At 39.4% G+C, this 27,697-nt stretch overlaps 2 protein-coding genes across 2 annotated transcripts; both read right to left on the reverse strand.

The window, feature by feature from the left end:
• Window positions 1–1,009: 1,009 nt before the first annotated feature.
• Window positions 1,010–27,382, reverse strand: LOC309499790 (cytosolic phospholipase A2 gamma-like). Its single transcript, XM_082171265.1, has 16 exons — window positions 27,309–27,382; window positions 27,112–27,137; window positions 26,833–26,944; window positions 26,593–26,735; window positions 26,199–26,400; window positions 25,749–25,851; window positions 25,516–25,656; window positions 25,032–25,097; window positions 24,886–24,942; window positions 24,109–24,237; window positions 23,839–23,973; window positions 23,471–23,548; window positions 23,240–23,394; window positions 20,530–20,695; window positions 20,274–20,450; window positions 1,010–1,177 (listed from the first exon to the last, which is right to left on the reverse strand). The coding sequence occupies exons 2-15, from the start codon at window positions 27,135–27,137 to the stop codon at window positions 20,293–20,295; spliced, it is 1,671 nt and encodes a 556-aa protein (XP_082027391.1). The 5' UTR covers window positions 27,309–27,382; the 3' UTR covers window positions 1,010–1,177; window positions 20,274–20,292.
• On the reverse strand, window positions 1,169–10,770 carry LOC309499843 (cytosolic phospholipase A2 gamma-like). Its single transcript, XM_082171337.1, has 15 exons — window positions 10,713–10,770; window positions 10,527–10,552; window positions 10,248–10,359; window positions 10,008–10,150; window positions 9,621–9,822; window positions 8,347–8,449; window positions 8,108–8,248; window positions 6,900–6,965; window positions 6,752–6,808; window positions 5,975–6,103; window positions 5,649–5,783; window positions 4,873–4,950; window positions 4,642–4,796; window positions 1,434–1,599; window positions 1,169–1,354 (listed from the first exon to the last, which is right to left on the reverse strand). Exons 2-15 carry the CDS (start codon window positions 10,550–10,552, stop codon window positions 1,197–1,199), a joined length of 1,671 nt encoding a protein of 556 aa, XP_082027463.1. The 5' UTR covers window positions 10,713–10,770; the 3' UTR covers window positions 1,169–1,196.
• Window positions 27,383–27,697: the final 315 nt, after the last annotated feature.

Genomic DNA, 27,697 nt, shown 5'->3' on the forward strand with positions numbered 1-27,697 from the left:
TGTGTGAAGAGTTTTGGAAATGGGACTACAGATTATGTTAGCAAGTATGTTAGCAATTAAAAAAAACTAAATGCTGCCATTCCAAGCAGAGAAGGTTGGACTTTGTCGCCCTCTTGTGGACATCAAATGCTTTGTCCATTATCATTTCATCTTCACGTTTTGTCCTTTATATAGGCCTACATTATATATAATATATATAATCCTAGCATAATTTATGTACTGCACATGTTGTCATGTTGTGCTGAGACGGCAAATTCAAGTTGTGGTTCCGTCTCTGATTCAGATCCAGATTCATAGCTTAAAAATGTTTTTTTATTATGCAATTTTCCTATGTTCAAATTATTTGTCAATTTCTTTCTAAAATATTTTTCCAATTACTTTCATTTATTCTAGATTTATTTGGTCTATTATTTTCTAAATCAATTACATTTATTATTATTAACATTTTTAATGGATTTTTACTTCTACTTTGCCTGTTTTTTTTCCCAAAACTTTACACACAAATCCAAGAATTGCAAACACAAAATGCAAAACGCCACACATCTCTTGCTAAATGAAGCACTGCATTCAAAATATCACAAACACATCTCAAAAGCAAACATTTGTCTTACGTTGCAAACACCTTTGCCATAATATTATATTTTGGATATATCATATTGTGAATTATGTTATTCAAAACCTAAAGCTCTTCTTTCATGAGCTCCTATGTACATTTGTGGTTGTGAATACAGTATTACAGTCCGAAAAACCTATAACTCGACCTTTGGCCTGTTTATAGGCCTATTCTAAAGCCATGATTGGTTGGTGTTAAGTAAAGCAATGAGTGTTTGCACGTGAGGAGTTAGAGTGGCATTTTGATAGGTTGTGTTTGAAAAAGGAAATCAAGATACTTCCTGTTAGATTTTTGTGTGTTACATAGAGAATTGTGTGTTGTGATTTGCAAAAAGTGTTGAAAACTGAGTCGAAGGCCGAGAATTAGTGTATGGTTTTGCAGATTTGGAGATAAGTGGTTGAAACAAACTGTATTTCTAATTCCTGCACCAGTGATGAATTCCAGTCTTTTTGTTTGAATGTCTGACTGGGACATGACATCATTGATTCAGCATTGATTCAGGGTGAGTTTGGGGCGGGGCTACCGGTTTATTCAACCAACGCCTAGTTTCATAACGCTGCACACCTCTGATATTTATTATTCATTATTTATGCATTTTTATGGCCAGACGAATCTCCTCCAGCAGATTGTCTTTGTTGTTTGTGATGTTTTTTCCAGCGACCTCCATCAGTTTAGTGATCATCTCAGCGCTGTAAGGACCTTGATAGGTCTTATATTTTTTCCTCCACTCCTCAAGTTTATCTGAAGAAACATTAACACACTTAAATCAGAACACAGTTGATATTTCAGTTTTATTCAGGACATTAAGATCATAACTTGCCTCCACAGTTGACCACATTAAAGAGAGGGATGTGGATCACGGTTGGAGTGTTTTGGCCTTTGAACACATAGAAGTCCTTCGGTTTCTCGGAGTGTCCATTGGGAATGTTGACCTCGGGGAAAGGGATCTTTAGTTTCTTGGATGTCTCAGCAGCTTTCGTCACTGTCTGTGGTTGAAAAGCATCACATTATTGTTTGATTAAAAGGGTTGGTCAGACTGTTATAAATAAATATGGTTAGATGATATTTTAAAATTTTAGGACACATTTTAGGTTAGTGTGACCATGGTCACTATGAATGTCATGAGGGGGGAAAGCAGCATTATGCCCCTTTTTACAAGATGTAATATAAGTGTCAGGTGTCCCCAGAATGTGTGAGAAGTTTCAGCTCAAAATACCCCACAGATCATTTATTATACCATGTTGTAAATGCTGATTTTTGAGTGGAAGGAAAACATGCTGTTTTTATAATACAGTTTTTGCCCGTTGCTTGAACACTAAAGACCCATGCTTAGACTAAAGTAACACAACTTGAAGCTTTTGTTACCATACCTCAAACACATGTACCCATACCTTAAACAAAAGCGCTGCTTTGCACTCTAGTTGCAATTCTGCAACACACTTACTCCTTTATACAACACACTTGGTCCTGCATACTACACACTATTTCATACATAAGACACTTCGTTCAAAAATGAAATCTCAGGGTGCCATTTGGAAAACACATGTATCCAAAATACAAAACACATCGGGTTATTGCAACCACTCAAATAAACACATGAAGACACATACTTGCAAAACTGAACACCAATCAGCCAGCTACAAAAAGTTAGTTTTTTTGTTCCAGAGAATCTTGGCCATGGATGGAGCTGCACAGCCTCATGAATTCAATTTCATTGATGAAGCTGGATTCGACCTGAGCAAAACAAGACGACGGGGTCGTAATGTAACTGGCCAAAGGGCAATTGTGCACGTCCCGGGGCAGCGTGGGGGAAATATCACATTGTGTGCCGCCATAAGCCTTCGAGGGCTTCTGCATCATCATGCAAAACTAGGTCCATACAATAGCCAACATATACTCACATTTCTAGATGCTCTCCATAATATAGTTGTACAGAACAGATCAGCCCAGGTTTGTAGTGGTATGGGATAATGTCAGTTTCCATCGGGCTGCTCTGGTCCAGGCCTGGTTCACCAACCACAATCAATTTGAAGTGGTATACTTGCCCCCTTACTCACCATTTTTAAACCCTATAGAGGAATTATTTTCGGCTTGGAGATGGCGCGTATATGACCGCCAACCACATGCCCACATGCCTCTTCTGCAGGCAATAGAACAGGCCTGCGGCGACATTCAGGTGACAGCAATCCATGGATGGTTTCGACATGCAAGGGGATATTTTCCCCGGTGCCTAGCGGGAGAAGACATTGCTTGCGATGTCGATGAGGTCCTGTGGCCAGACCCCAACAGACGGCGGGATCCATGAGCCCACGTATGCACAATTGCCATGATTTTCTGTGTTTACAGAAAAAAATGTTTTCAATTTTTTTTTTTTTTGCTTTATCTGAATTCATGTTACTGCTATGTACAATATTGAGTATAGGCCTATTTGCTTTTTTGGTTGTTTGAAAATGTGCCTCCTGAAAATATGCCTTCTGAATAAACAGTGAAAATCAAAGACTGCAGTGTTTTATATAAAGTAGACTAGTGTGTTCCCTCTGATCTGAAAGTGTATGTATATGATGCAAGTATGTGTCATTTTGTCATCAGAGTTACATTTTGACAAAGGAATGTTAGGTTTTGATAGTAGAGTTTCAATTTGACACAGATGTGAATGGTATATTTCCCAGTGTTGTGTCATGTTTACTTGTGTGTAGAGTTTTGTCACAGTGAGCGAAGTTTTGCAAAATGTGTTCAAGCAACGGGCAAAAACTGTAATAATAATAACTTTATTTTTATATAGCGCCTTTAAAGCAGCTTCTCAAAGCGCTTTACATAATAGAACAAACAAATTAAAATACAACACACACAAGAGAAAACAATAACAATAAAATATAAAATAGAATTTTAAAAAGTCAAGTAAAAGCTAACCTAAAAAAATGCGTTTTTTAAATTAGATTTAAAATTACTTAGAGTCTGTGCATCTCTGATATTTGGAGGAAGTGCATTCGTAAAGCCTAGGAGCATAGGATGAGAAAGCCCCGTCCCCTACAGTACGCAACCGAGTCTGTGGGACTGCCAATAGACCAGCTTGTGAAGAGCGTAAATGACGCTTGGGTGTGTATAGACAGATACTGAGGGGCCAGGCCATGCAGTGCCTTATATGTGAGCTTAAGGATTTTAAAATCCACTCGGAACCTGACCGGGAGCCAATGCAGAGACTTTAAAACGGGTGTAATATGCTAATTTCTCCTGATTCCAGTCAAGATCCTAGCAGCAGAATTTTGTACACATTGTAGTTTGTTAAGTGTGGTTTTAGGAACCCCAGCAAGAAGTGCATTGCAATAGTCAATGCGGGAAAAAACAAAGGTATTAATAAGCCTTTCAGTCACCGAGAGGGATAACATAGAGTGGAGTCTTACCTTTTTGTACATGTATCTTTAAATGCAAATGAGCTGCCGGTCTCAAAACATCTGTTTGGTTGTGATTATATCTCTATCACGGTCACGCTCACGTGACATTGCAGTTCTCGTGAGTATTAAACTAAATTCTCTTTCATGTCTCATTGCGCTTAAACTGTCAAAAACACAGCTGGTTATATCCGTGAACGTAAACAGCAGGGAAAGAAACCGCATGGATCGTGAAAGCCGTGTAATATACATCACCTACTGCGATATATGCTGTTAATATGAATCAAACAACTAAAGAAAAACAGAAAATCCCTCACTGCTCTTGACTGAATAACTTTAGCAGCTTTTATAAGAATATGTTTCTTACTTGAATACTGCTGTTAAATGCTCTGGTGAGGAGATAAACATACAGATAAACTGTGTACACCTCACTGAGGGGCGGAGTCAGTCAGCTGCCATGGGCGGGGCCTATGGCTCACTGAGGGTGGAGTCTATGCTAATAGGGCGGAGTCAGTCATCCACCATGGGCGGGGCCTATGGCTCACTGAGGGCGGAGTCTATGCTAATAGGGCAGAGTCTGGCGGAGTCAGGATTTTTCCTTTAAATGAACCATGATTGAATTCTCTGTGTGTATAATACCTTGAAAGGTTCAGTTTCACTGAAATCCAGTGAAATGATGAGGTCGATGTCTCTCTCTTCTCTCAGCACTGAGAAGTAGGATGAGTTGATAAACAGCCCAGCGTCTATATAGTCTCTCGTCTCACTTTTCAGAAGAGTGGAGGGCACTGCTTTATCTGAGAGATCACAGCATTATTATATTATTCACAATGAATTTCCAGTTAACATCTGTCTATGGGTTTCTGTTCTCACCTTTCATGTTGTGAAGAAAGTCATATTTCCTGCCCCAGATCCACTGTTTCATGCATCCAAAAATACTCGCCCAAAGATCTGTAAAACAAATACAATGGTTCTTAAATTCAGTAAATATTCTGATGTTGTTTTAAATTCTGTGTATGTTTTTAGTTGACTATTATGGTTCTTTAAAGAAAGTTTTTGATGCTTCATTATAGTTTTTTTCAGCTTTAAAGTACATCATTGGAAGTCTAAAGTTCCCTTTCGAGAACGGTCACTTCGTATTGCGTAGCTATATGCAGTGGGGGAAACTCCTTTCCTCAGATTATTGAAGCTTTTATGTAAAACGCATTGCAGTTGCACAGCGAGCATAGAGAGTGACTGGCTCACTCATTGGCTGTGGCTGTTGGCGCACCAATCAGCTACCAGCGCGCCAACACACGTCAGAGACCGCCAAAAAGGGGCGCCTTCGCCATTGGATGGGCAGTTGCTGCAGCACAGCCAATGAGTGAGCCAGTCACTCTCTGTGCTCGCTGTGCAGCTGCAATGCGTTTTACATAAAAGCTTCAATAATCTGAGGAAAGGAGTTTCCCCCACAGCGTATAGCTACGCAATACCGAGTTATAACTGAGTATGGTTCTTCTGTGGCATCAGTCTGTTAAAACTGGTTTTGTTGAAGCTAATTGGAAGCTTTATGGAATCAACACATTTCAGTTTATGCATTAATCTGGCTATAAAATAAAAAATTAAGTACATTATACAAATCAACACATTGTAAAGAAAGTTCAACCTACCAAAAGGCCAGAAATGACTCAAACCATTAAACAAATCCACAGTATATTGTTTCATATACTGTTTTGCAGCTTCTTTATCAGTGAGATTCAGTTTTTTCTTTTGAAAACTCAGCTGATGTTTGCCTCCAGTGAGCTCTGTGAAAAGAGGAGAACATGATTGAGTTATTTTAATCTGATGCAGATTTGTGTATCTTGTGATAGAATTTTTTGTTGTACAAATTTATGTTTTTGCATATTACTGTTTCATCAATTAGCTTTTTACTGTTTAAATGTTGCTCAAAAGCCATTAAAGATACATTTTCTAGCACACTTTTGCAAAATCTTACCGTTTAGCTTAGTTCTGATCGATTTATCATGAGCAGACGGATCTTTGCCATTCAAAACCGAGAGATTCATGTCCACGAGATCCATGAGCACCTGGAGACATTTGTCGATGGGAGGGGAGTTTGTATTTTCTGAAGAAACACACATTGAACAAACATGAACACAGTGCAAAATGTCTTGAATGCAAGTATTTCCATCCCCAAATCTATGACATTCAGTTATCAGGTGATAATCATCATTATAGCTCACTTTTATTTTTCATCATTTAATGCACAATGAATTGCCTTGAAACTTGAAACACTTGCGTGAAACCAGACTTCATTCGCCCCAATGGAAAGCATATTTACACTGTTTGAATCGCACCCTATCCCCTATATTCAGAAGATAGTAAATGTGTGAACAAGTGACCGATTTCAGCCGCAGTTTCAGAGTCTGTTTATAATGTAGGGGGCGGAGCTTCAGATTCTAGAGAGCATTTGATTGGACAGAAAATCTGATGAAAAGCTGAAGTGCAGAGTGATGTCATCAAAATAATTTTTCCTTATTGCCGGACTTAATCCTTAAATGCGAATTCTGTCATTGTTTTGTAGCTTATAGATAACTATTTGTAGCTTGTAGCTTATAGATAACATATTCATACTAAAAGCCAAAATACTTCAATTTTGATTTCATGGGGACTTTAAAGAGTTTAACTTTTTACTCCGCAGGTATTCATGAACAGATCATTAGACACAAAATAAAGATCTACTTATCAATAAATAAAAGCTGTAACGCCTTACCTTTCCCCAGTTCCTCAACCATCTCCTTTTCGATTAGTGGTAAATGTTTTAAGAACTCTGTGGGGAAAAACCAAATGGAATTAAAGTTTAATTGATGACTGTCAGCTTTTTAAACAGAACTGAATCTTCAGAACAAATGAAGTTGCACCTTTTATTTTTTCGAAGAGTAATTTCTTTTCCTCGTCTTCATTAGCTAAAGTGCTGCCGCACAGAGCTGCAGAAAACACATTTAAGTGTAAGTGTTTACAATAAACAAAAATGTATAAATATAATTAAAAATGTATAATACAACCACCAGCTGGAGTGCCTATGATCTCCACTAGAGGACTCCCTGCTTTCCCATCATGATCTTCAATTCCCATAACCCATTGCTGGGACTCATTATTGTTTGATCATCACTTCCACCTGTGTCTCATTATCTGGTTAAACTCTGCCTATAAGCCCTGTATGTTTACGTACTCATTGCGAAGTCTTGTATGTGTTACACTGTATTTGTGTTATTTCTGGTCTTTCGTCTCATGGTTTTGATCTTCTGCTTGTCTGGATTTTCCTGTATCTTGGACTTGGATTGTTGTGGTTTTGACCCTCGCCTGTTATTTGGTTTACGATTGTGGATTTCCCTCAATAAAGCTGCGTTTGGATCTTCACCCAACTCTCGGAGCAGTACGTAACACTGATGAATAAAATTGTCATCTAAGTGGTGATAAACTGAGAAATTTTGACATATAAGAGGTCATCATACTATAAGAATATCCTGTAAGTTTCAGAACTGAAAACTTCCTTGTTAGTCTAATAAAAGCTTTTATTGACACCAGGCACAGCGAACGACAGGTTTTTCAAAGTGGGGATCGATGACGTCAAAGGGTATCAAACCCCTCCTCCGCAGAAGAAGATCAACGCCTACTTCAAAATTGTTATCCAATCATAGCAGTGGGCGTTTACTTCCAGGTCTTCAATGCGGCACGCCCATAAAAACTGAGCGTTTCACAAGCTAGGCTCAAAACCAGGGTAGAAAATAGCCTATTATTTATTCATTTTGATGTTTTTGAATGTAAAAACCAAGCGAACGTCATAAGTTGACCTCAGACAACAATATAAAAAAATTTAAAAAGGCCAGTTCATGACCCCTTTAAGCAAAAATGATCTTTCCTTTAAATCACTGTGTAATGAAAAGGTTTATTTTGAGAAACGGTGTTGAAATTGCTTTTTAAATGATTTTTCAACATTTCTAATTGTAATATATTTTGACAGATTGATCTCCAGATCAATCCCAGATACTATTGATCTATTTTACACTATTGTATGTATGTTGATATTGTAAATTTGAATAAACTCTCCTGTAACAGAGTTTGTTACCTTGCAGGTACAGCATGTCAATCTCAGGCTGGTTCTTGATCTTACGGCCATTTTCAAACTTGCTGCCAAAGTTGGATGTTTCCACAAACGCTCCAGTGAGGGAATAACCGGCTTCATATGGAGTGATCTCAAACCAGGGGTCTGCAGACAGAAACGTCCATATAACAGCTGACACAAACACATTAACTCTGTCTGTCTTTCTCACACACACACACACACACACACACACACACACACACCTCCATCTTTTCTCTGTTTGCATTGCTTGTCGATCGCTGTGTAGATTGGAAACGGGTCTTTACTCTTCTGGTCCCACTGATCTGAGAGTGTGTGTTCGTCTATCTGAAGAGAATAATATTTCTGCTGCTGTTATTTATCATGTTGGTGTTGGAGAGACCTGAGACAATTTTTTCAGTCACAAACAAGCTCAAGTGAAAAGTAAAAAATAAACCTGCTAGGAACTTTTTTTTTTAAACAAATCCTAAATTCAGATTTTCAATGGTCTCAGACTTTTGAACCACAGTGCATGTGGATTTGCAGTAGTTTATAATCAGAAGAATGTTACAGTATTGCAGTGGTTCCCAAACTTTATAGATTAGTGTACCCCCTCTCTTCCACTTAGACTGCAGTCATACCTTTTCCATTAAGGGACAATGCAGGTGAAACTCGAAAAATTTGAATAACGTGCAAAAGTTCATTTATTTCAGTAATTCAACTTAAAAGGTGAAACTAATATATTATATAGACTCATTACATGCAAAGTGAGATATTTCAAGCCTTTATTTGTTATAATTTTGATGATTATGGCTTACAGCTATGAAAACCCCAAATTCAAAATTAGAATATTGTGAAAAGGTTTTCATAGCTGTAAGCATTTATCATCAAATTATGACAAATAAAGGCTTGAAATATCTCACTTTGCATGTATAATATATTAGTTTCACCTTTTAAGTTGAATCACTGAAATTAACTTTTGCACGATATTCAAATTTTTCGAGTTTCACCTCTATTGCCCCCTAAATTGATTTAATTTTTTTTTTTTCCTTTATGAATAACTTTATAAAATACATAGTTTTAAATAAAAAATGTTCATTGGCAATTTAAATATGCAATGATGATAAAAACGAAGTGATGCTTTTAAATATTAAACTAAAACTGCAGGTAGGTGGCAGTAAGTCACTTTCTTAATGAGCAAGTCATTCATTCATTCTGTAACAAAGCAACTAGCTGTATTTATGAATGAATCATTGACTCTCACGATTCGTTGAAATAAGCATACAAAATGCAGAGTCTTGCCGTTTATTTAATTTTAATTCGACCCTAACATCAAAACTGAGCATGCATTTCTAGCGGGCAAAATACCGTAAATAGATGGCATCCAATCAAATAACCTCATCTTTTGCAGACAGTTTGGGAACCACTGTATTGTTCCGTGGCCATTATCAACACTCAAATCAATACTAAAAATAACACTTTTTAAGACTAAATAGTTTTGACTGAATTTTTTACAGACCTCTTTCACAGTTGCCGTAACGAACATCACTGCCCAGACGTCAGTCAAGCTGAATATGTCTTTCTCTTTGTAATATTTCTTCAGTTTGGCAAAAGCATCTCCCCAGCTGACTGCAGGACCGCTGAGTCTCTGGATGATCTTGTCTTTCACAGTCTCTAGTTTGGTGGACCAGTCTGGCTCCTGATATAAGGAGGCCATGCACCTTCAGAAGAACAACATATGCTCTCATTTATGACATTCAACCTGTGTGTGTGTGTGTGTGTGTGTGTGTGTGTGTGTGTGTGTGTGTGTGTGTGTGTGTGTGTGTGTGTGTGTGTGTGTGTGTGTGTGTGTGTGTGTGTGTGTGTGTGTGTGTGTGTGTGTGTGTGTGTGTGTGTGTGTTTGTACCAGGTGGATCCAGAGACTCCGCTGAGATAAAGCACACAGTCCAGAAGACCTGTTTTCTGGAGTTGATCCAGGGATCCCAGCAAACCCACCATGGCTCTTGCTCCTCCTCCAGATCCCAGTAATGCAATGTTTGGCACTTTGTTCTGAAATGCACATGGTTTATATGACCAAACACTTGATGTTCATCAGCTACAACACCATTTATAAATATCCAAGCAGATAAACAAAGTATAATATTACCTCACTGCAGGTTATCTTAAGTTTCTTCATGCTTTGTAGAACATCATTTCTCCTTCTGGCGACAAACTCCTCCTCGTTCTTATTCAGAGAGTGTCCGATTCTCACCGAACCACTGCAGCGACAGACAGACCAGTGATGAATTTATACAGGCATTTTATATATTTTAGAAAAGTTATTGTCAGAATTATCCAGTTTGTAGACGTTAATTGTGATGCAATACGGTACTTATATATATAATGAAGTGCACAGATTTAATCACAGGAGTCTGAGCAGAATTACCTTTCCTGGGGTTTAGATCCTCCCATCTATAAAACAACAGAGTCAAATGTTAAAATTAAAATCTATCATTCCAAAACTAATAGAGATTGAAAATCAACTACATTTCTTTTGAAAAAATTAGTCATAGCTTAAATGTCAATTATTAAGCCACAGTTTTGTGCTGGTAACTTTAAAACATATACTCACTGTTCTTGTATAGTATAAAATCCTGAGCCTTCACCAGCGACTCTCAGATCAGACAGAAGAGGCTCTTTTATACTTATAGGACTCTGAAACTAAAGTCTAGATGTGTTGAGGAACCTGAACTCCAGAGAATAGATGTGTTGAGGAACCTGAACTCCAGAGAATAGAACGTTTTCAGTGTAATTCCCATGGGCGTGGAGGGTGGGGTTTACATATCACGTCTAAATGCAAAGCTTATACTGTATTTGAACTATATGGAGGGGTGAGCAGATGAAATGAAATCAGAAACAGATTAAATAAAATTAAAAATAACTTTTTGGTTGGTTTTGCTGTGTTGTGGAGACATTACCTCTGCATCTAACATTGCAAAACATATTTACTAGTATTGAGGTGGGATACGGGTAAGACGGGTTTGTGGGTGCGATTAGGGAAGGTTCAACAGAGTAATTAGATGTAATTACAGAGATAAAGTACAGCTCATTCACATAATGCATATAAAATAATAATACATATAATGTCCATTTTCTATGTGATTTTACTTGCTTGTACATATTTATATTTGACACGTAGCCTATATTGATTTTGGTGTGTGATTTTGGCTTGTATGTGGCTAATCATCGATGTTTGTTACTATTAAAAAACACCATTTAAAATAGTTTTGAATGAATGCTTTTCCAAGAGATGTGTGATGTTTTGCATGGTGTGTGTGTGTTTTGTGTGTAGAGTTTAGAAAAATGGAGCCAGGCATAGTTTCAGAAATTGTGTTTAGATAATAGGCTATTAACAGATGCAACTTTTGATTTGAATAATGTATTAGTAAACGTATTAGATTAAGAGTAAATAAGATGAATACATGCTTTAGAAGCACTGATCATTGTTAGTTCATGTTAATGTTACAGTTTTCACAATTGCTAAGACACTCGACTCCGTTCTCTGCACCGAAACACATTTGCAGAGTAAATCAAAAGTTCAGGCAGTTATTGCAAATTTCATGCACTCTTTTTGCAAATCTCTAAACACGTATTTTTTCAACACCCGAATGTTAAAGCTACAATATGTAATTGTTTTCGCCGCTAACCTCTTACAATAACAAAGGCGTACGTTGATGACACGTAAGCAGAATTATGGAACTTGTCGTCAAGCTGATTGGATAATGTTTATGGATGAGTGAATACATTGATGTTTTTAACATGAACTGTGGTATGAAGCAGGGCACGAGTGCTAATAAGAGACAGATATCAGCACAACACGCGAGTCCCACGGATATAAAGGACTAAGGACATTTCATTCTACCGAACTACACGCAAGTGCTGTATTAATATACCCTGGTAATCCAGAGTTCTTGCGAGAGCACAAGTTGAATTTGCTCAGCGAGTTACTCTGGTGTCGAGTAATGATGCTCATTAAATATGCCCCTCGAGCTGAGCTGCACCAATCACATCGGGTTATCTGATATAGGCGGGCCAGAGGCGAGATAAACAGATGATGACAGCGCTGTGACGCTGACAGCTTTTAGATTTAGGTCTGGATTTCCAGGCTATGTGTTTTGTGTGTAGAGTTTAGAAAAATGGAGCCAGGCATAGTTTCAGAAATTGTGTTTAGATAATAGGCTATTACAGTTTTTGCCCGTTGCTTGAACACATTTTGCAAAATTTCGCTCATTTGTGCCAAAACTCTACACACAAGTAAACATGACACAACACTGGGAAATATACCATTCACATCTGTGTCAAATTGAAACTCTACTATCAAAACCTAAACTCTGCTATCAAAACCTAAACTCTGCTATCAAAACCTAACATTCCTTTGTCAAAATGTAACTCTGATGACAAAATGACACATACTTGCATCATATGCATACACTTTCAGATCAGGGGGAACACACTAGTCTACTTTATATAAAACATACAGTCTTGGATTTTCACTGTTTATTCAGAAGGCATATTTTCAGGAGGCACATTTTCAAACAACCAAAAAAGCAAATAGGCCTACTCAATATTGTACATTGCAGCACTGTGCATTGCAGTAACATGAATTCAGATAAAGCAAAAAAATAATAATAATAGAAAAAACACAATATATTATAAACACAGAAAATCATGGCAATTGTGCATACGTGGGCTCATGGATCCCGCCGTCTGTTGGGGTCTGGCCACAGGACCTCCCGCCGTCTGTTGGGGTCTGGCCACAGGACCTCCCGCCGTCTGTTGGGGTCTGGCCACAGGACCTCCCGCCGTCTGTTGGGGTCTGGCCACAGGACCTCCCGCCGTCTGTTGGGGTCTGGCCACAGGACCTCATCGACATCGCAAGCAATGTCTTCTCCCGCTAGGCACCGGGGAAAATATCCCCTTGCATGTCGAAACCATCCATGGATTGCTGTCACCTGAATGTCGCCGCAGGCCTGTTCCATTGCCTGCAGAAGAGGCATGTGGGCATGTGGTTGGCGGTCATATACGCGCCATCTCCAAGCTGAAAATAATTCCTCTATAGGGTTTAAAAATGGTGAGTAAGGGGGCAAGTATACCACTTCAAATTGATTGCAGTTGGTGAACCAGGCCTGGACCAGAGCAGCCCGATGGAAATTGACATTATCCCATACCACTACAAACCTGGGCTGATCTGGTCTGTTCTGTACAACTATATTATGGAGAGCATCTAGAAATGAGAGTATATGTTGGCTATTGTATGGACCTAGTTTTGCATGATGATGCAGAAGCCCTTGAAGGCTTATGGCGGCACACAATGTGATATTTCCCCCGCGCTGCCCCGGGACGTGCACAATTGCCCTTTGGCCAGTTACATTACGACCCCGTCGTCTTGTTTTGCTCAGGTCGAATCCAGCTTCATCAATAAAAAATTAATTCATGAGGCTGTGCCGCTCCATCCATGGCCAAGATTCTCTGTAACAAAACAAAACAACATATTACTGTACTACAGTGCTACACATACAGAACTCTCACCCCATCACACAGGTACCTGTGTAGCTCTCCGAATGGATCCATGTGGTACTGATATGGTACATATTCAGCTGCTACTGGATTTCACCAATACTGGATTGTAAATGTAAAGGACAGTTACACTTACCCGTACATATTCAGCTCGAAGTCCCACTGTTCCTCTCAAATGGGACCCTGTAGAGCTGCTTCATGGTGATGTTGTGTTTTCCCAAGATGCGTCTGATGGTGGTGATGCTCACATGGTTTATGTGGTTGAACACTTGCCTGTCTGCAAGTATTTTCTGTCGTAGCTGGTGGAGACGGATGGCATTGTCTGCCCTCACTAGGTCCACAACGGCAAGTTCCTGCTGTTGTGTGAACAGGCGTTGGCGTCCTTACCCCCGAAGATCTTCTAGTCATTCTAGAGAAATACAACCATAAATTGTCATCGGTTTGCTTCTTTTTCTTAAAGTACTTTACTGTATATACTGTATCATCCACTGTACTGAAACATCTCAATATACTGCAAGTAATCATGGTATGTTTCACAAAAACTACCACTTTGGCTGCAAAAGGAGCATTAGCACCCTGCAATACCCTGTACACGTGATGTGGTAATGTGATATACTGTAGTACAGTGCTGTAAATACCATCTGAGTAGAGTAGAAGGTAGAGAGGTGAAGACATACCTGTTTTCTAGTCGGAATGTTCTTATTACAGATGCCACTGTGAAGCGGCTTAGATGTGGGTGGACTCTCTGCCCAGCTTCCCTCATAGTCAGGCCATGGTTGATGACATGGTCCACCAAAGTTGCTCTTATATCATCAGAAATAGGGGTCCGTGCATGGCCTCTTCGACCTTGACCTCGTCCTCCTCGTCCTTGCAACTAGAGTGCAAAGCAGCGCTTTTGTTTAAGATATGTTTAAGGTATGGGTACATGTGTTTGAGGTATGGTAACAAAAGCTTCAAGTTGTGTTACTTTAGTCTAAGCATGGGTCTATAGTGTTCAAGCAACGGGCAAAACCCGCAAAGTTCAGCACCAGATCCGACCCGTCACCCGTGATAATATCAAAATTAAATCCGCACCCGCCCAGACCCATTAATATTTGGCCCGTTACCCGACCCGTGCCCGCGATAAACCACACAGGTGACGCGTTTATGTAACAACATGTAAGGGTGCGCTGCCAATAACGCACCTAAAAGCTGTCACAAAGAACTTGGAAAAGTAATGATTATTAATAGGCCTATGTCAAATATATCAATGAGACATTTCAATTGTTTATTAATAAGCAAGTGTTTTCTGTGTCAAAGATGACGATGCTGACTCGCGATCTTCGCAGTAGTGAACGCGCCAGAGAGAAATGCACATTTCATACGGATTATAAGCAGAGAACAGTCTGTTTTCTTTCGTTTTGAATTGTTTTGTTTAAAAGTACACATTTTATGCTTTCTATTTCTCAGGTCTGTGAGGCAAGTAGCTTATACGTTGAGTTTCGGTTCATTTAAGTTCATCAGTTCACACGCGGGCGCCTCCGGCCGTGTCCTGATTATATTGCATGCCTGCTATATTTACTTCTTATTTATTAAATCCAGGAATTTGGTAGATGAAACATTGATTAAAATTAAGATACAATTAATACAAAACGAAATTCACTTTAAAGAAAGGCTGAACAAACTTAATGAAGTGGTCAAAATCATGTCTGCCCACTCCATTTGTCTCCCGATATTCGGGATCATCTTATCTTATTCATGCTTTTCACTTTTCATATAATCAACATGAAATATATAAACAACTTATATTATTTTATTTAAACATGAATATGAAACTAAATCGTTTTTTAATGACTGGGCTACAACACATAGGCCTATTAGCCTACAGTACAGAGAAATTGAATGTCGCAACTTGGTCGGACTAAAAGGGGAGAAAAAAATTAAATTGGGTCGATCCTAAATTGACAGGGTCGGTCGGGTTACGGCAAACAAGAATATTTTTAAGGATGGCCTGACTAAAACACATATTTGCATATGTGTAATGCTGGTAATTTAGACATACAAATATTGCACATATTTTTCATCCGCTACCCGCCCACAAGGACTTCATTATCCGCCCGCATCCCCGCCCGTGAATTTTAGGAATGTCAGAATCCACCCGTTTTAGCCACTTTTATGCGGGTACCCGCGGATACCCGTGGGTACCCGACCCGTTGCAGGACTCTAAGCCAGGCTACGGTTTCGTCTCCTTCTGAGTCTGTTACAAGGAAAACCATGGCAGCTTCCCATCACACGGGACCTTCTCTCTCTCAAATGCAAGGCCGTGTTTGGCACCCAGATCCAACTCGTCTTCAGCTCTGGGTTTGGCCCTTTGGTCCAGATCATAGTTAATGGATTGTGAACCAGCAGTAGTGAACACTACCGGCAATGCTAGGGCTCCTTCAACATGACAACTTTATGCTGCTCATTGGAGGATATTTTCTTATTATCCAATTTGTGAATCAGTCTATTCATCTGGCTGCTTTTCAATCTTATTTCAATCACTCAGATACAGATGGGGGAGGTATCATCTTCTGTGTCTTCTATCATGTCCTGTACAAGCTTTAAAGTACTATGTTAAAGGAATACTTCACCTCAGGAAAGATGAATGTGTATTTAAAATTGGTCATTTATGTAGAAGAAATGTGAAATTATTTTTGAATTTGGAGCTTTCTAGACTGAGAAAAGCCAGAAAATGTATTTTTGGCTTATGTGGATGAAAGACAACAACTCCCAGAATGCACTTGCTTCGCTGCCCAAGGAGGCCACTCCCAAGCCACGCCTACCGGTAAGAGAGCGCAGTTTAAAACAAAAAGGCTTGGCTACTAGTGAGTCTCCGTGACGAGTCTGAGGGGCGCGGGAGAACGGCGCGAGGCCGGTGGCGGGATTACTGATGAGCCGGTCTCGAATCTCTAACGGAGGAGCGGGAATTTTCTTAGCAATGTTAAAACGCACATCAACCGATCACTTGTTTAGCGTTCATGTAAACACTACATTCAGATTCACCAATCAGAATGAATTCAGTTAGATTGAAACAAAAGGTGTGCATGTAAACAATGAATGGCGACTGCAGAAAGCAAAAGCCGAATCCCGGACATTTTGGACGATCTCGACGGCCGGACATGTCCGGGAAAAAGAGGATGGTAACCCCTACCACTCAGCTTTCTCCACAGAACAAGAGCCTGTTAGCTTAGCTTCCAAAGATGGCTGACACTATGTGTACATTCTGTGAGTGAGATCCCTCTATGGGCGGGTTGAAAACATGCGGGACAGCTCCTCCTACTGGCTGGAGTCTCTCGCCTCTGGACAAAAGAGCCTCTGATGATGATAAATGACGATTTTTGCGTCATCGGAGGATTTTTCCAGACAAAAAATACATAAATCTCTCGTCTCAGGGGGACATGAGGGTGGAAAGCACGGTAATTCAGTGCTAGTTAATTCACGGTAATTCACAACTAGTGCTTTGTACTGCCTCTGGCGGTCAGGAGGAATTCACAGAACCACAGTTACATACGTAACTAACGTTTCCCTACCTACGACCCGAGATGCTGGGAAAGACTCCCGCCTCCGCATGACCCTACAGGACAAGCACTTTGGAAAATGGATGTAATGGATGGATGGATGGATATACATTTCTGTGAGGGTTCTAGTCCTCCCTGTCTCTGCCGCTCTTCTTTCCCCACCAATTCTTGGGGAAACATTTTTGATCCATGTTTCCAGACAAAATCATTCTGAACCAATATGATTTAATTTCATTGTAAATATTCTGCTAAATTTTCAATATAATTTCTGCAGAAATGCACAGAGTTGATCATCATTCTGATTTCGGTTGTAGCCAAAACTCGTTATTGTGGTGCATTGTGGGATTGAATGAGTGGACTCAATATAACGTCCACTATGGTTTCGGACACTACAAATGGCTGTCCCCTCAAATAGCGCCCTATTTGAGGGTATAGGGGGCGATTTCAGATTCAGCCAGAGACTAAAGACCTGACAAGACACACCTGTGAACATGATTAAACAATGAACCAATGACAACACATGACAAGGGGGGCACATGGCAGGATCACACAGGGCAAGGGAATCACATGACAAGACAGGAAACATGACTGTGACTAAACTGCTAAATAAGACGTGAAACAAAAAACAAAACTAGACATAACATGTTTTGCAGATGGTAAAGTATGAATGACAAAAGTGTTCTTATATTTTGGGAAATGTGGTCACTGAATGCATTTTGTGTGAAAGCAATGAAAATTGATTCACAGATTGGTCCTGTTTCGTTGAATGTGTGAAGAGTTTTGGAAATGGGACTACAGATTATGTTAGCAAGTATGTTAGCAATTGAAAAAAACAATTGTAAATATTGTCATTCCAAGCAGAGAATTGTGGACTTTGTCGCCCTCTTGTGGACATCAAATCCATTGTCCATTATCATTTCATCTTCACGTTTTGTCCTTTATATAGGCCTACATTATATATAATATAATATAATTTCTGTGTGTGTGTGTGTGTGTGTGTGTGTGTGTGTGTGTGTGTGTGTGTGTGTGTGTGTGTGTGTGTGTGTGTGTGTGTGTTTCTGTGTGTTTCTGTGTGTGTGTGTGTGTGTGTGTGTGTGTGTGTGTGTGTGTGTGTGTGTGTGTGTGTGTTTCTGTGTGTGTGTGTGTGTGTGTGTGTGTGTGTGTGTGTGTGTGTGTGTGTGTGTGTGTGTGTGTTTCTGTGTGTGTGTGTGTTTCTGTGTGTTTCTGTGTGTGTGTGTGTGTGTGTGTGTGTGTGTGTGTGTGTGTGTGTGTGTGTGTGTGTGTGTGTGTGTGTTTCTGTGTGTGTGTGTGTTTCTGTGTGTTTCTGTGTGTGTGTGTGTGTGTGTGTGTGTGTGTGTGTGTGTGTGTGTGTGTGTGTGTGTGTGTGTGGGCTGGGTGGGGCTTTCTGGGATAGTCCTAAAATGGTTCAGGTCATACTTAGATGGGAGAGGTTATTATGTGAGTATAGAAGACCATAAGTCTGAGTGGACATCCATGACATGCGGAGTCCCTCAAGGCTCAATTCTTGCGCCACTCCTGTTCAACCTGTATATGCTCCCAATGAGCCAAATAATGAGAAAGAACCAAATTGCTTACCACAGCTATGCAGACGACACACAGCTGTACTTAGCCCTATCGCCTAATGATTACAGCCCCATTGACTCCCTGTGCCAATGCATTGATGAGGTCAACAGTTGGATGTGTCAAAACTTTCTTCAATTAAACAAAGACAAAACTGAAGTTATTGCGTTTGGAAACAAAGATGAAGTTCTCAAGGTGAACGCATACCTTCACTCTAGGGGTCAAACAACTAAAAATCAAGTCAGGAATCTTGGTGTGACACTAGAGTCAGACCTTAGTTTCAGTAGTCATGTCAAAGCAATAACTAAATCAGCATACTATCATCTGAAAAATATTGCAAGAATTAGATGCTTTGTTTCCAGACAAGACTTAGAGAAACTTGTGCATGCTTTCATCACCAGCAGGGTGGATTATTGTAATGGACTCCTCACTGGCCTTCCCAAAAAGACCATAAGACAGTTGCAGCTCATACAGAACGCTGCCGCCAGGATTCTGAGCAGGACCAGAAAATATGAACATATCACACCAGTCCTCAGGTCTTTACACTGGCTCCCAGTTAGATTTAGGATTGATTTCAAAGTATTATTACTGGTATATAAATCATTCAATGGCCTAGGACCTCAATACATTGCAGATATGCTCACTGAATATAAACCCAACAGATCACTCAGATCATTAGGATCATATCAGCTAGAAATACCAAGGGTTCACTCTAAGCATGGTGAGTCTGCTTTTAGCTATTATGCCAGCCACAGCTGGAACCAGCTTCCAGAAGAGATCAGAGGTGCTCCTACAGTGGTCACATTCAAATCCAGACTCAAAACACTTCTGTTTAGCTGTGCATTTACTGAATGAGCACTGTGCCGCTGTTCGTCCGACTGTTTGTACTGTACTGTATTTCATTTTATTTTTCTAAACTGTTTTAATTATTCTTGTTTCTTTTTATTATTTTAATTTCTTCTATGTAAAGCACTTTGAATTGCCATTGTGTATGAAATGTGCTATATAAATAAACTTGCCTTGCCTTGCCTTGCCTTGTGTGTGTGTGTGTGTGTGTGTGTGTGTGTGTGTGTGTGTGTGTGTGTGTGTGTGTGTGTGTGTGTGTGTGTGTGTGTGTGTGTGTGTGTGTGTGTGTGTGTGTGTGTGTGTGTGTGTGTGTGTGTGTGTGTGTGTGTGTGTGTGTGTGTGAGAGAGAGAGAGAGGCCGCACCAAACACTGAATGTCCAAAATACTAGAGTTTGAGTTTGTACACTTGAACTCTGGATTGTCCAATCAGCATCCAGGACCATAACTGTCAGTTTCATAATAATGAGCATTTGTGCTGTTTGATATCAAATGACCAGGACAAAACCTTATTTTAAGACAACGATTTATTAATAAATGTATTGGAACAGAAGCAAAGTAATACAATATTTTAATCAACAATCATAGTTGTAATTCAGTCTGTGTTATGGTATTATACGGATCAGCTGCATTAAAACAAACAGTGAGGACACCTCTGATATTTATCATTCATTATTTGTGCATTTTTATGGCCAGACAGATTTGCTCCAGCAGATTGTCTCTGTTGTTTGTGATGTTTTTTCCAGCGACCTCCGTCAGTTCAGTGATCATCTCAGCGCTGTAAGAACCTTGAAAGGTCTTATATTTTTTCCTCCATTCCTCAATATCATCTGATGAAACATTAACACACTTAAATCAGAACACAGTTGATATTTCAATTTTATTCAGGAAATTAAGATTTTAACTTGCCTCCACAGTTGACCACATTAAAGAGAGGGATGTGTATCACGGTTGGAGTGTTTTGGCCTTTGAACACATAGAAGTCCTTCGGTTTCTCGGAGTGTCCATTGGGAATGTTGACCTCAGGGAAAGGGATCTTTAGTTTCTTGGACGTCTCAGCAGCTTTCTTCACTGTCTGTGGTAGAAAAGCATCACATTATTGTTTGATTAAAATGGTTCGACAGACTGTTATAAATAAATATGTTTAGATGAAAACCCATGCACTTATTTTTAAATTTTAGGACACATTTTAGGTTAGTGTGACCATCACTATGAATGTCATGAGGGGGGAAAGCAGCATTATGCCCCTTTTTACAAGATGTAATATAAGTCTCAGGTGTCCCCAGAATGTGTGTGAAGTTTCAGCTCAAAATACCCCACAGATCATTTATTTTACCATGTTGTAAATGCAAATTTTTAAGTGGAAGGAAAACATGCTGTTTTTGTACATGTATCTTTAAATGCAAATGAGCTGCTGGTCCACTTTCCAGAAGAGGGCGGAGCCTTTACAGCTCGTGCAAAAAAATCTAAACGTCTGTTTGGTTGTGATTATATCTCTACCGCGGTCACGCTCACGTGACATTGCAGTTCTCGTGAAAGTTCTTTCATGTCTCATTGCACTTAAACTGTCAAATACACACAAGGTCATGTCAAAAACAGAGTTCACAAACACAGCTGGTTATATCCGTGAATGTAAACAGGGAAAGAAACTGCATGTGTATATTAGATCTGTGTATTAAAGTGAAAGCAGTGTAATATACATCACCTACTGCGATATATGCTGTTAATATGAATCAAACAAAAGAAAAACAGAAAATCCCTCACTGCTCTTGACTGAATAACTTTAGTAGTTTTAATAAGAATGTTTCTTACTTGAATACTGTTAAATGCTTTGGTGAGGAGATAAACATGGCGGACTGTGTACAGCTCACTGAGGGGCGGGGTCTATGCTAATAGAGCGGAGTCAGTCAGCTGCCGTGGACGGGCCTATGGCTCACTGAGGGGCGGAGTCTATGCTAATAGGGCGGAGTCAGTCAGCTGCCGTGGACGGTTGGTCCTATGTGGTCCTAACCCTATAGAAAGCCTAAGTCCCTCCCCTTCCGGTGGACCACCATGGGACCTTATTTCGGAAAAATATTGTATGGTAGTCAATGGCGAGAGACAACAAATATTTTGATCTCGTTTGAATTGTGCCCTGAATTACACATATGATGTTTGTCAATTTAAAAGATACATTTTAAAGTCAAGAAAGTCGCAGTTTGATGTAAAACTGTTGAGGTATAAGACTGTGAAAATACGTAATTACAAAGACTACAAACCCAAAAGGCGCACATGTGACGTCATACCTTTTCTCTCAATGAATGAAGCTAACTTTGCTGAAGCTAACGTCTGTCAGTTTTTCTATAGTCTTACATTATAATCGTAACGTTACGCCGTCTGGAAGAACGAGATGAAACGCTCTAAGGTGACAGCCATGTTGGTGACGTACATAGTGCGAGACGAGAGATGTAGTTCATTGAGCGATTTTCACATAAAACTAAATGTTACTCTTCTGTTTTATGACAAACTGCGACTTTCTTGACTTTCATAATTATCTTTTAAATTGGCAAACATCATATGTGTAATTCAGGGCACAGTTCAGACGGAATAAAAAGATAAGTTGTCTTTCGCCATTGACTACCATACATATTTTTTCCGAAATAAGGTTCCATGAGTCGGAAGCGGAGGGGAGGGACTTCGGCTCTCTATGGCTCACTGAGGGCGGAGTCTATGCTAATAGGGCGGAGTCAGTCACCCATTGTGGGCGGGGCCTACGCATATGTGCCATAACATTGCATAGAAACTACAAACGCCTTATTCTGAGACACTGCTTAAAGGGATAGTTCACTTCACAGAAAACGAACAGTATTTATATCATTTTTACCTCTTGTACACAGCCACGTCCAAGTGATCTGAGGGCGCGGGCGGGTATAGATATATACACTAGATGTCGCCTTGGCTACTGCAGTTCATTGGAACGAAACCGTAGCCAAGGCGACATCTAGTGTATATATCTATACCCGCCCGCGCCCTCAGATCACTCGGACATGGCTGTGTACAAGAGGTAAAAACGATATAAATACTGTTCGTTTTCTCACACAAACCGCTCGTTTCGTGTCTTAGGCCATCAGTGTGTACTTACGATGGGGAATTGTTTAATTTGGACGATGGGGAATTGTTTTAATTTGGACTCTGTGCATGCTCTTTGAGACAGTGACCATAGACCTGCATTATATGACTGACAGACAAGAACGGTTTGACCTAAAAATATCAAAATTGAAACTACTGCGGAAACAAAGACACCTACATCTTGGATGCCCTTGAGGTAAGCTAAAACATACCAAAATTTAATTTCAAAGTGAACTATCCCTTTAAATCAGTGGTTCTCAACTCCAGTCCTCGGGACCCGCTGCTCTGCACATTTTGTATGTCTCTCTTATCTGACACACTCAAATCAGTTCATGGAGTCTCTCCTGACGAGCTGATGATCTGGTTCAGGTGTGTTAAATAAGGGAGACATACAAAATGTGCAGAGCAGCGGGTCCCGAGGACTGGAGTTGAGAACCACTGCTTTAAATGATGATTTCTAACAGATTTTTCCTTTAATTAACCATGAGTGAATTCTCTGTGCGTATAATACCTCGAAAGGATCACCTTCACTGAAATCCAGTGAAATGATGAGGTCGATGTCTCTCTCTTCTCTCAGCACTGAGAAGTAGGATGAGTTGATAAACAGTCCAGCGTCTTCATAGTCTCTCGTCTCACTTTTCAGAAGAGTGGAGGGCACTGCTTTATCTGAGGGATCATAGCATTATTATATTATTCACAATGAATTTCCAGTTAGCATCTGTCTATGAGTTTCTGTTCTCACCTTTCATGTTGTGAAGAAAGTCATATTTCCTGCCCCAGATCCACTGTTTCATGCAATCAAAAATACTCGCCCAAAGATCTGTAAAACATACAGTGGTTCTTATATTTAGTAAATATTCTTTTTAAATTCTGTGTATGTTTTTAGTTGACCATATGGTTCTTTGGAGAAAGTTTTTGATGTTTAATTATAGTTTAAGCTTTAAAGTACATCATTGGATGTCTAAAGGTTCGTCTGTTAAAACCGGTTTTGTTGAAGCTAATTGGAAGATTTATGGACTTCAACACATTTCAGTTTATGCATTAATCTAAAAAAAAAAAAAAAAAAGTACATTATACAAATCAACACATTGTAAAGAAAGTTCAACCTACTAAAAGGCCAGAAATGACTCAATCCTTTAAACAAATCCACAGTGTATTGTTTCATATACTGTTTTACAGCTTCTTTATCAGAGGGATTCAGGTTTTTCTTTTGAAAACTCAGCTGATGTTTGCCTCCAGAGATCTCTGTGAAAAGATGAGAATATGATTGAGTTTTTTAATCTAATGCAGGTTTGTGCATCTTGTGTTAGAGTTTAGTTTACCATTTAAATGTTGCTGAAAAGCATACTTTTTTTTTGCACAGTTTTGCAAAAATCTTACCGCTCAGCTTAGTTCTGATGGATTTATCGTGAGCTGACGGATCTTTGCCATTCAAAACCGAGAGATTCATGTCCACGAGATCCATGAGCACCTGGTGACATTTGTCTATGGGAGGGGTGTTTGCATTTTCTGAAGAAACACACATTGAACAAACATGATCAGTGCAAAATGTCTTGAATGCAAGTGCTTTCCATCCCCAAATCTATAACATTCAGTTATCAGTTTGATCACATGCTCCGCTCTGTGCTATCGTGTCTCTGGACCGGAGCTGCGGTGGTTCGTGTGACACTAACGTGAAACCAGACTTCATTCGCCCCAATGGAAAACACTGTCCCTATCCCCTAGGTGCCATTCACCATGTAGACAATAGCAAATGTGAGAACAAGTGACCGATTTCAGCCGCAGTTTCAGCATCGGTTTATAATGTAGGGGGTGGAGCTTCAGATTCTAGAGAGCATTTGATTGGACAGAAAATCTAAGGTGAAACTGAAGTGCAGTGTGAGGTCATCAAAATAATGAATCCATGTTGGCGGAAGTGAGAGACTAAGTGTTGAAAGATAATATCTTTAAATGCGAATTGTCATTGTTTTGGAGCTTAACAGTTTCTAAAGTTTCTAACAGTCTGTTACATATTCATACTATAAGCCAAAAGACTTAAAAATGATTTCATGGGGACTTTAAAGAATTACAAATTTTACTCCGCAGGCATTCATGAACAGATCATTCGACACAAAATAAAGATCAACTTATAAATAAATAAAAGCTGTAATGCTTTACCTTTCCCCAGTTCCTCAACCATATCCTTTTCGATTATTGGTACATGTTTTAAGAACTCTGTGGGGAAAAATCAAATGGAATTAAGTTTCAATTGATGACTGTCATCTTTAAACAAAACTGAATCTTCAGAACAAATGAAGTTGCACCTTTTATTCGTTCCAAGAGAAACTTCTTTTGCTCGTCTTCATCAGCTAAAGCGCTGCCGCACAGAGCTGCAGAAAACACATTTAAGTGTAAAAAGTGTTTACAATAAACAAAAATGTATAATATTTATAAATATTAATTTGAGTAATTTCTGGTTTTTCGTCTAATGGTTTTGATTTTCTGCTTGTCACTGCATTTGGATCTTCACCCAAGTCTCGGAGCAGTACGTTACACTGATGCATAAAATTGTCATGCAAAAATTATAAGGTTTATGTTGATAAGCAGCACCTCAGTGTGTTGGTGAAATTGCTTTTAAAATGATTTTTCAATAATTCTAATTGTAATATTTAGATTTGAAAGACCTTATCGCCAGATCAATCCCAGATACTATTGAATCATTTTAGACGATTCAGTGTATAAAGGAGAATCTGAATATAAGTTGATATAATAAATATGAATAAACTCTCCTGTCACAGAGTTTGTTACCTTGCAGGTACAGCATGTCAATCTCAGGCTGGTTCTTGATCTTACGGCCATTTTCAAACTTGCTGCCAAAGTTGGATGTTTCCACAAACGCTCCAGTGAGGGAATAACCGGCTTCATATGGAGTGAACTCAAACGAGGGCTCTGCAGACAGAAACACGTCCATATAACAGCTGACACAAACACATTATCTGTCTGTCTTTCTCACACACACACACACACACACACACACCTACCTCCATCTTTTCTCTGTTTGCATTGCTTGTCGATCGCTGTGTAGATTGGAAACGGGTCTTTACTCTTCTGGTCCCACTGATCTGAGAGTGTGTGTTCGTCTATCTGAAGAGAAAAATATTTGTGGAGCTGTTATTTATCATGTTGGTGTTGGAGAGACCTGGGACAATTTATTCAGTCACAAACAAGCTCAAGTGAAAAGTAAAAAAAAAACCTGCTAGGAACTTTAAAAATAATAATCTGATTTTCAATATGGTCTCAGACTTTTGGACCACACTGCATGTAGATTTGCAGTAATCAGAATGTTACAGTAATGTTTCCCCTGTGCTTCAGGGTCCTTGGCCATTATAAACACTCATATCAATACTAAAAATAGCACTTTTTAAGACTGAATGTGAGCAGCTCTTTAATATCATACATCATTGAGTGTTGTGTTATGAATAGTTACAGACCTCTTTTACAATTGACGTGACGAACAACGCTGCCCAGACGTCAGTCAAGCTGAATATGTCTTTCTCATAGTAATATTTCTTCAGTTTGGCATTGGCATCTTCCCAGCTGACTCCAGGACCGCTGAGTCTCTGGATGATCTCGTCTTTCACAGTCTCTAGTTTGGTGGACCAGTCTGGCTCCTGATATAAGGAGGCCATGCACCTTCAGAAGAACAACATATGCTCTTATTTATGACATTCAACCAGTGTGTGTGTGTGTGTGTGTGTGTGTGTGTGTGTGTGTGTGTGTGTGTGTGTGTGTGTGTGTGTGTGTGTGTGTGTGTGTGTGTGTGTGTGTGTGTGTGTGTGTGTGTGTGTGTGTGTGTGTGTGTGTGTGTGTGTGTGTGTGTTGTACCAGGTAGATCCAGAGACTCCGCTCAGATAAAGCACACAGTCCAGAAGACCTGTTTTCTGGAGTTGATCCAGGGATCCCAGCAAACCCACCATGGCTCTTGCTCCTCCTCCAGATCCCAGTAATGCAATATTTGGCACTTTGTTCTGAAATGCACATGGTTTATATGACCAAACACTTGATGTTCATCAGCTACAACACCATTTATAAATATCCAAGCAGATAAACAAAGTATAATATTACCTCACTGCAGGTTATCTTAAGCTTCTTCAGGCTTTGTAGAACATCATTTCTCCTTCTGGTGACAAACTCCTCCTCGTTCTTATTCAGAGAGTGTCCGATTCTCACCGAACCACTGCAGCGACAGACAGACCAGTGATGAATTTATACAGGCATTTTATATATTTTAGAAAAGTTATTGTCAGAATTATCCAGTTTGTAGACGTTAATTGTGATGCAATACGGTACTTATATATATAATGAAGTGCACAGATTTAATCACAGGAGTCTGAGCAGAATTACCTTTCCTGGGGTTTAGATCCTCCCATCTATAAAACAACAGAGTCAAATGTTAAAATTAAAATCTATCATTCCAAAACTAACAGAGAAAATCCATTGCAAATCAACTGTTCAGTTCTTTTGTGAAAAGATTAGTCATACCTCAAATGTCAATTATTAAGCCACAGTTTTGTGCTGGTAACTTTAAAACATATACTCACTGTTCTTGTATAGTATAAAATCCTGAGACTTCACCAGCGACTCTCAGATCAGACAGAAGAGGCTCTTTTATACTTATAGGACTCTGAACTCTTTTATACTTATAGGACACTGAAACTGAAGTCTAGATGTGTTGAGGAACCTGAACTCCAGAGAATAGAACGTTTTCAATGTAATTTCCATGGGCGTGGAGGGTGGGGTTTACATATCACGTCTAAATGCAAATCTTATATGTGTTTCATCTACTGTATATGGAGGGGTGAGCTGATGAAATGAAATCAGAAACAGATTAAATTAATTTCTCGATTGCTTAAACACACTTAAACTCGTATTCTCAAAACAGTAAGCACAAATCCATAACGTCTCACCCAATTCCCCAAACATCCTATTT

This window comes from Leuciscus leuciscus (genome assembly GCF_965113295.1).
Source record: "Leuciscus leuciscus genome assembly, chromosome: 5".
Classification (NCBI taxonomy): Eukaryota; Metazoa; Chordata; class Actinopteri; order Cypriniformes; family Leuciscidae; genus Leuciscus; species Leuciscus leuciscus.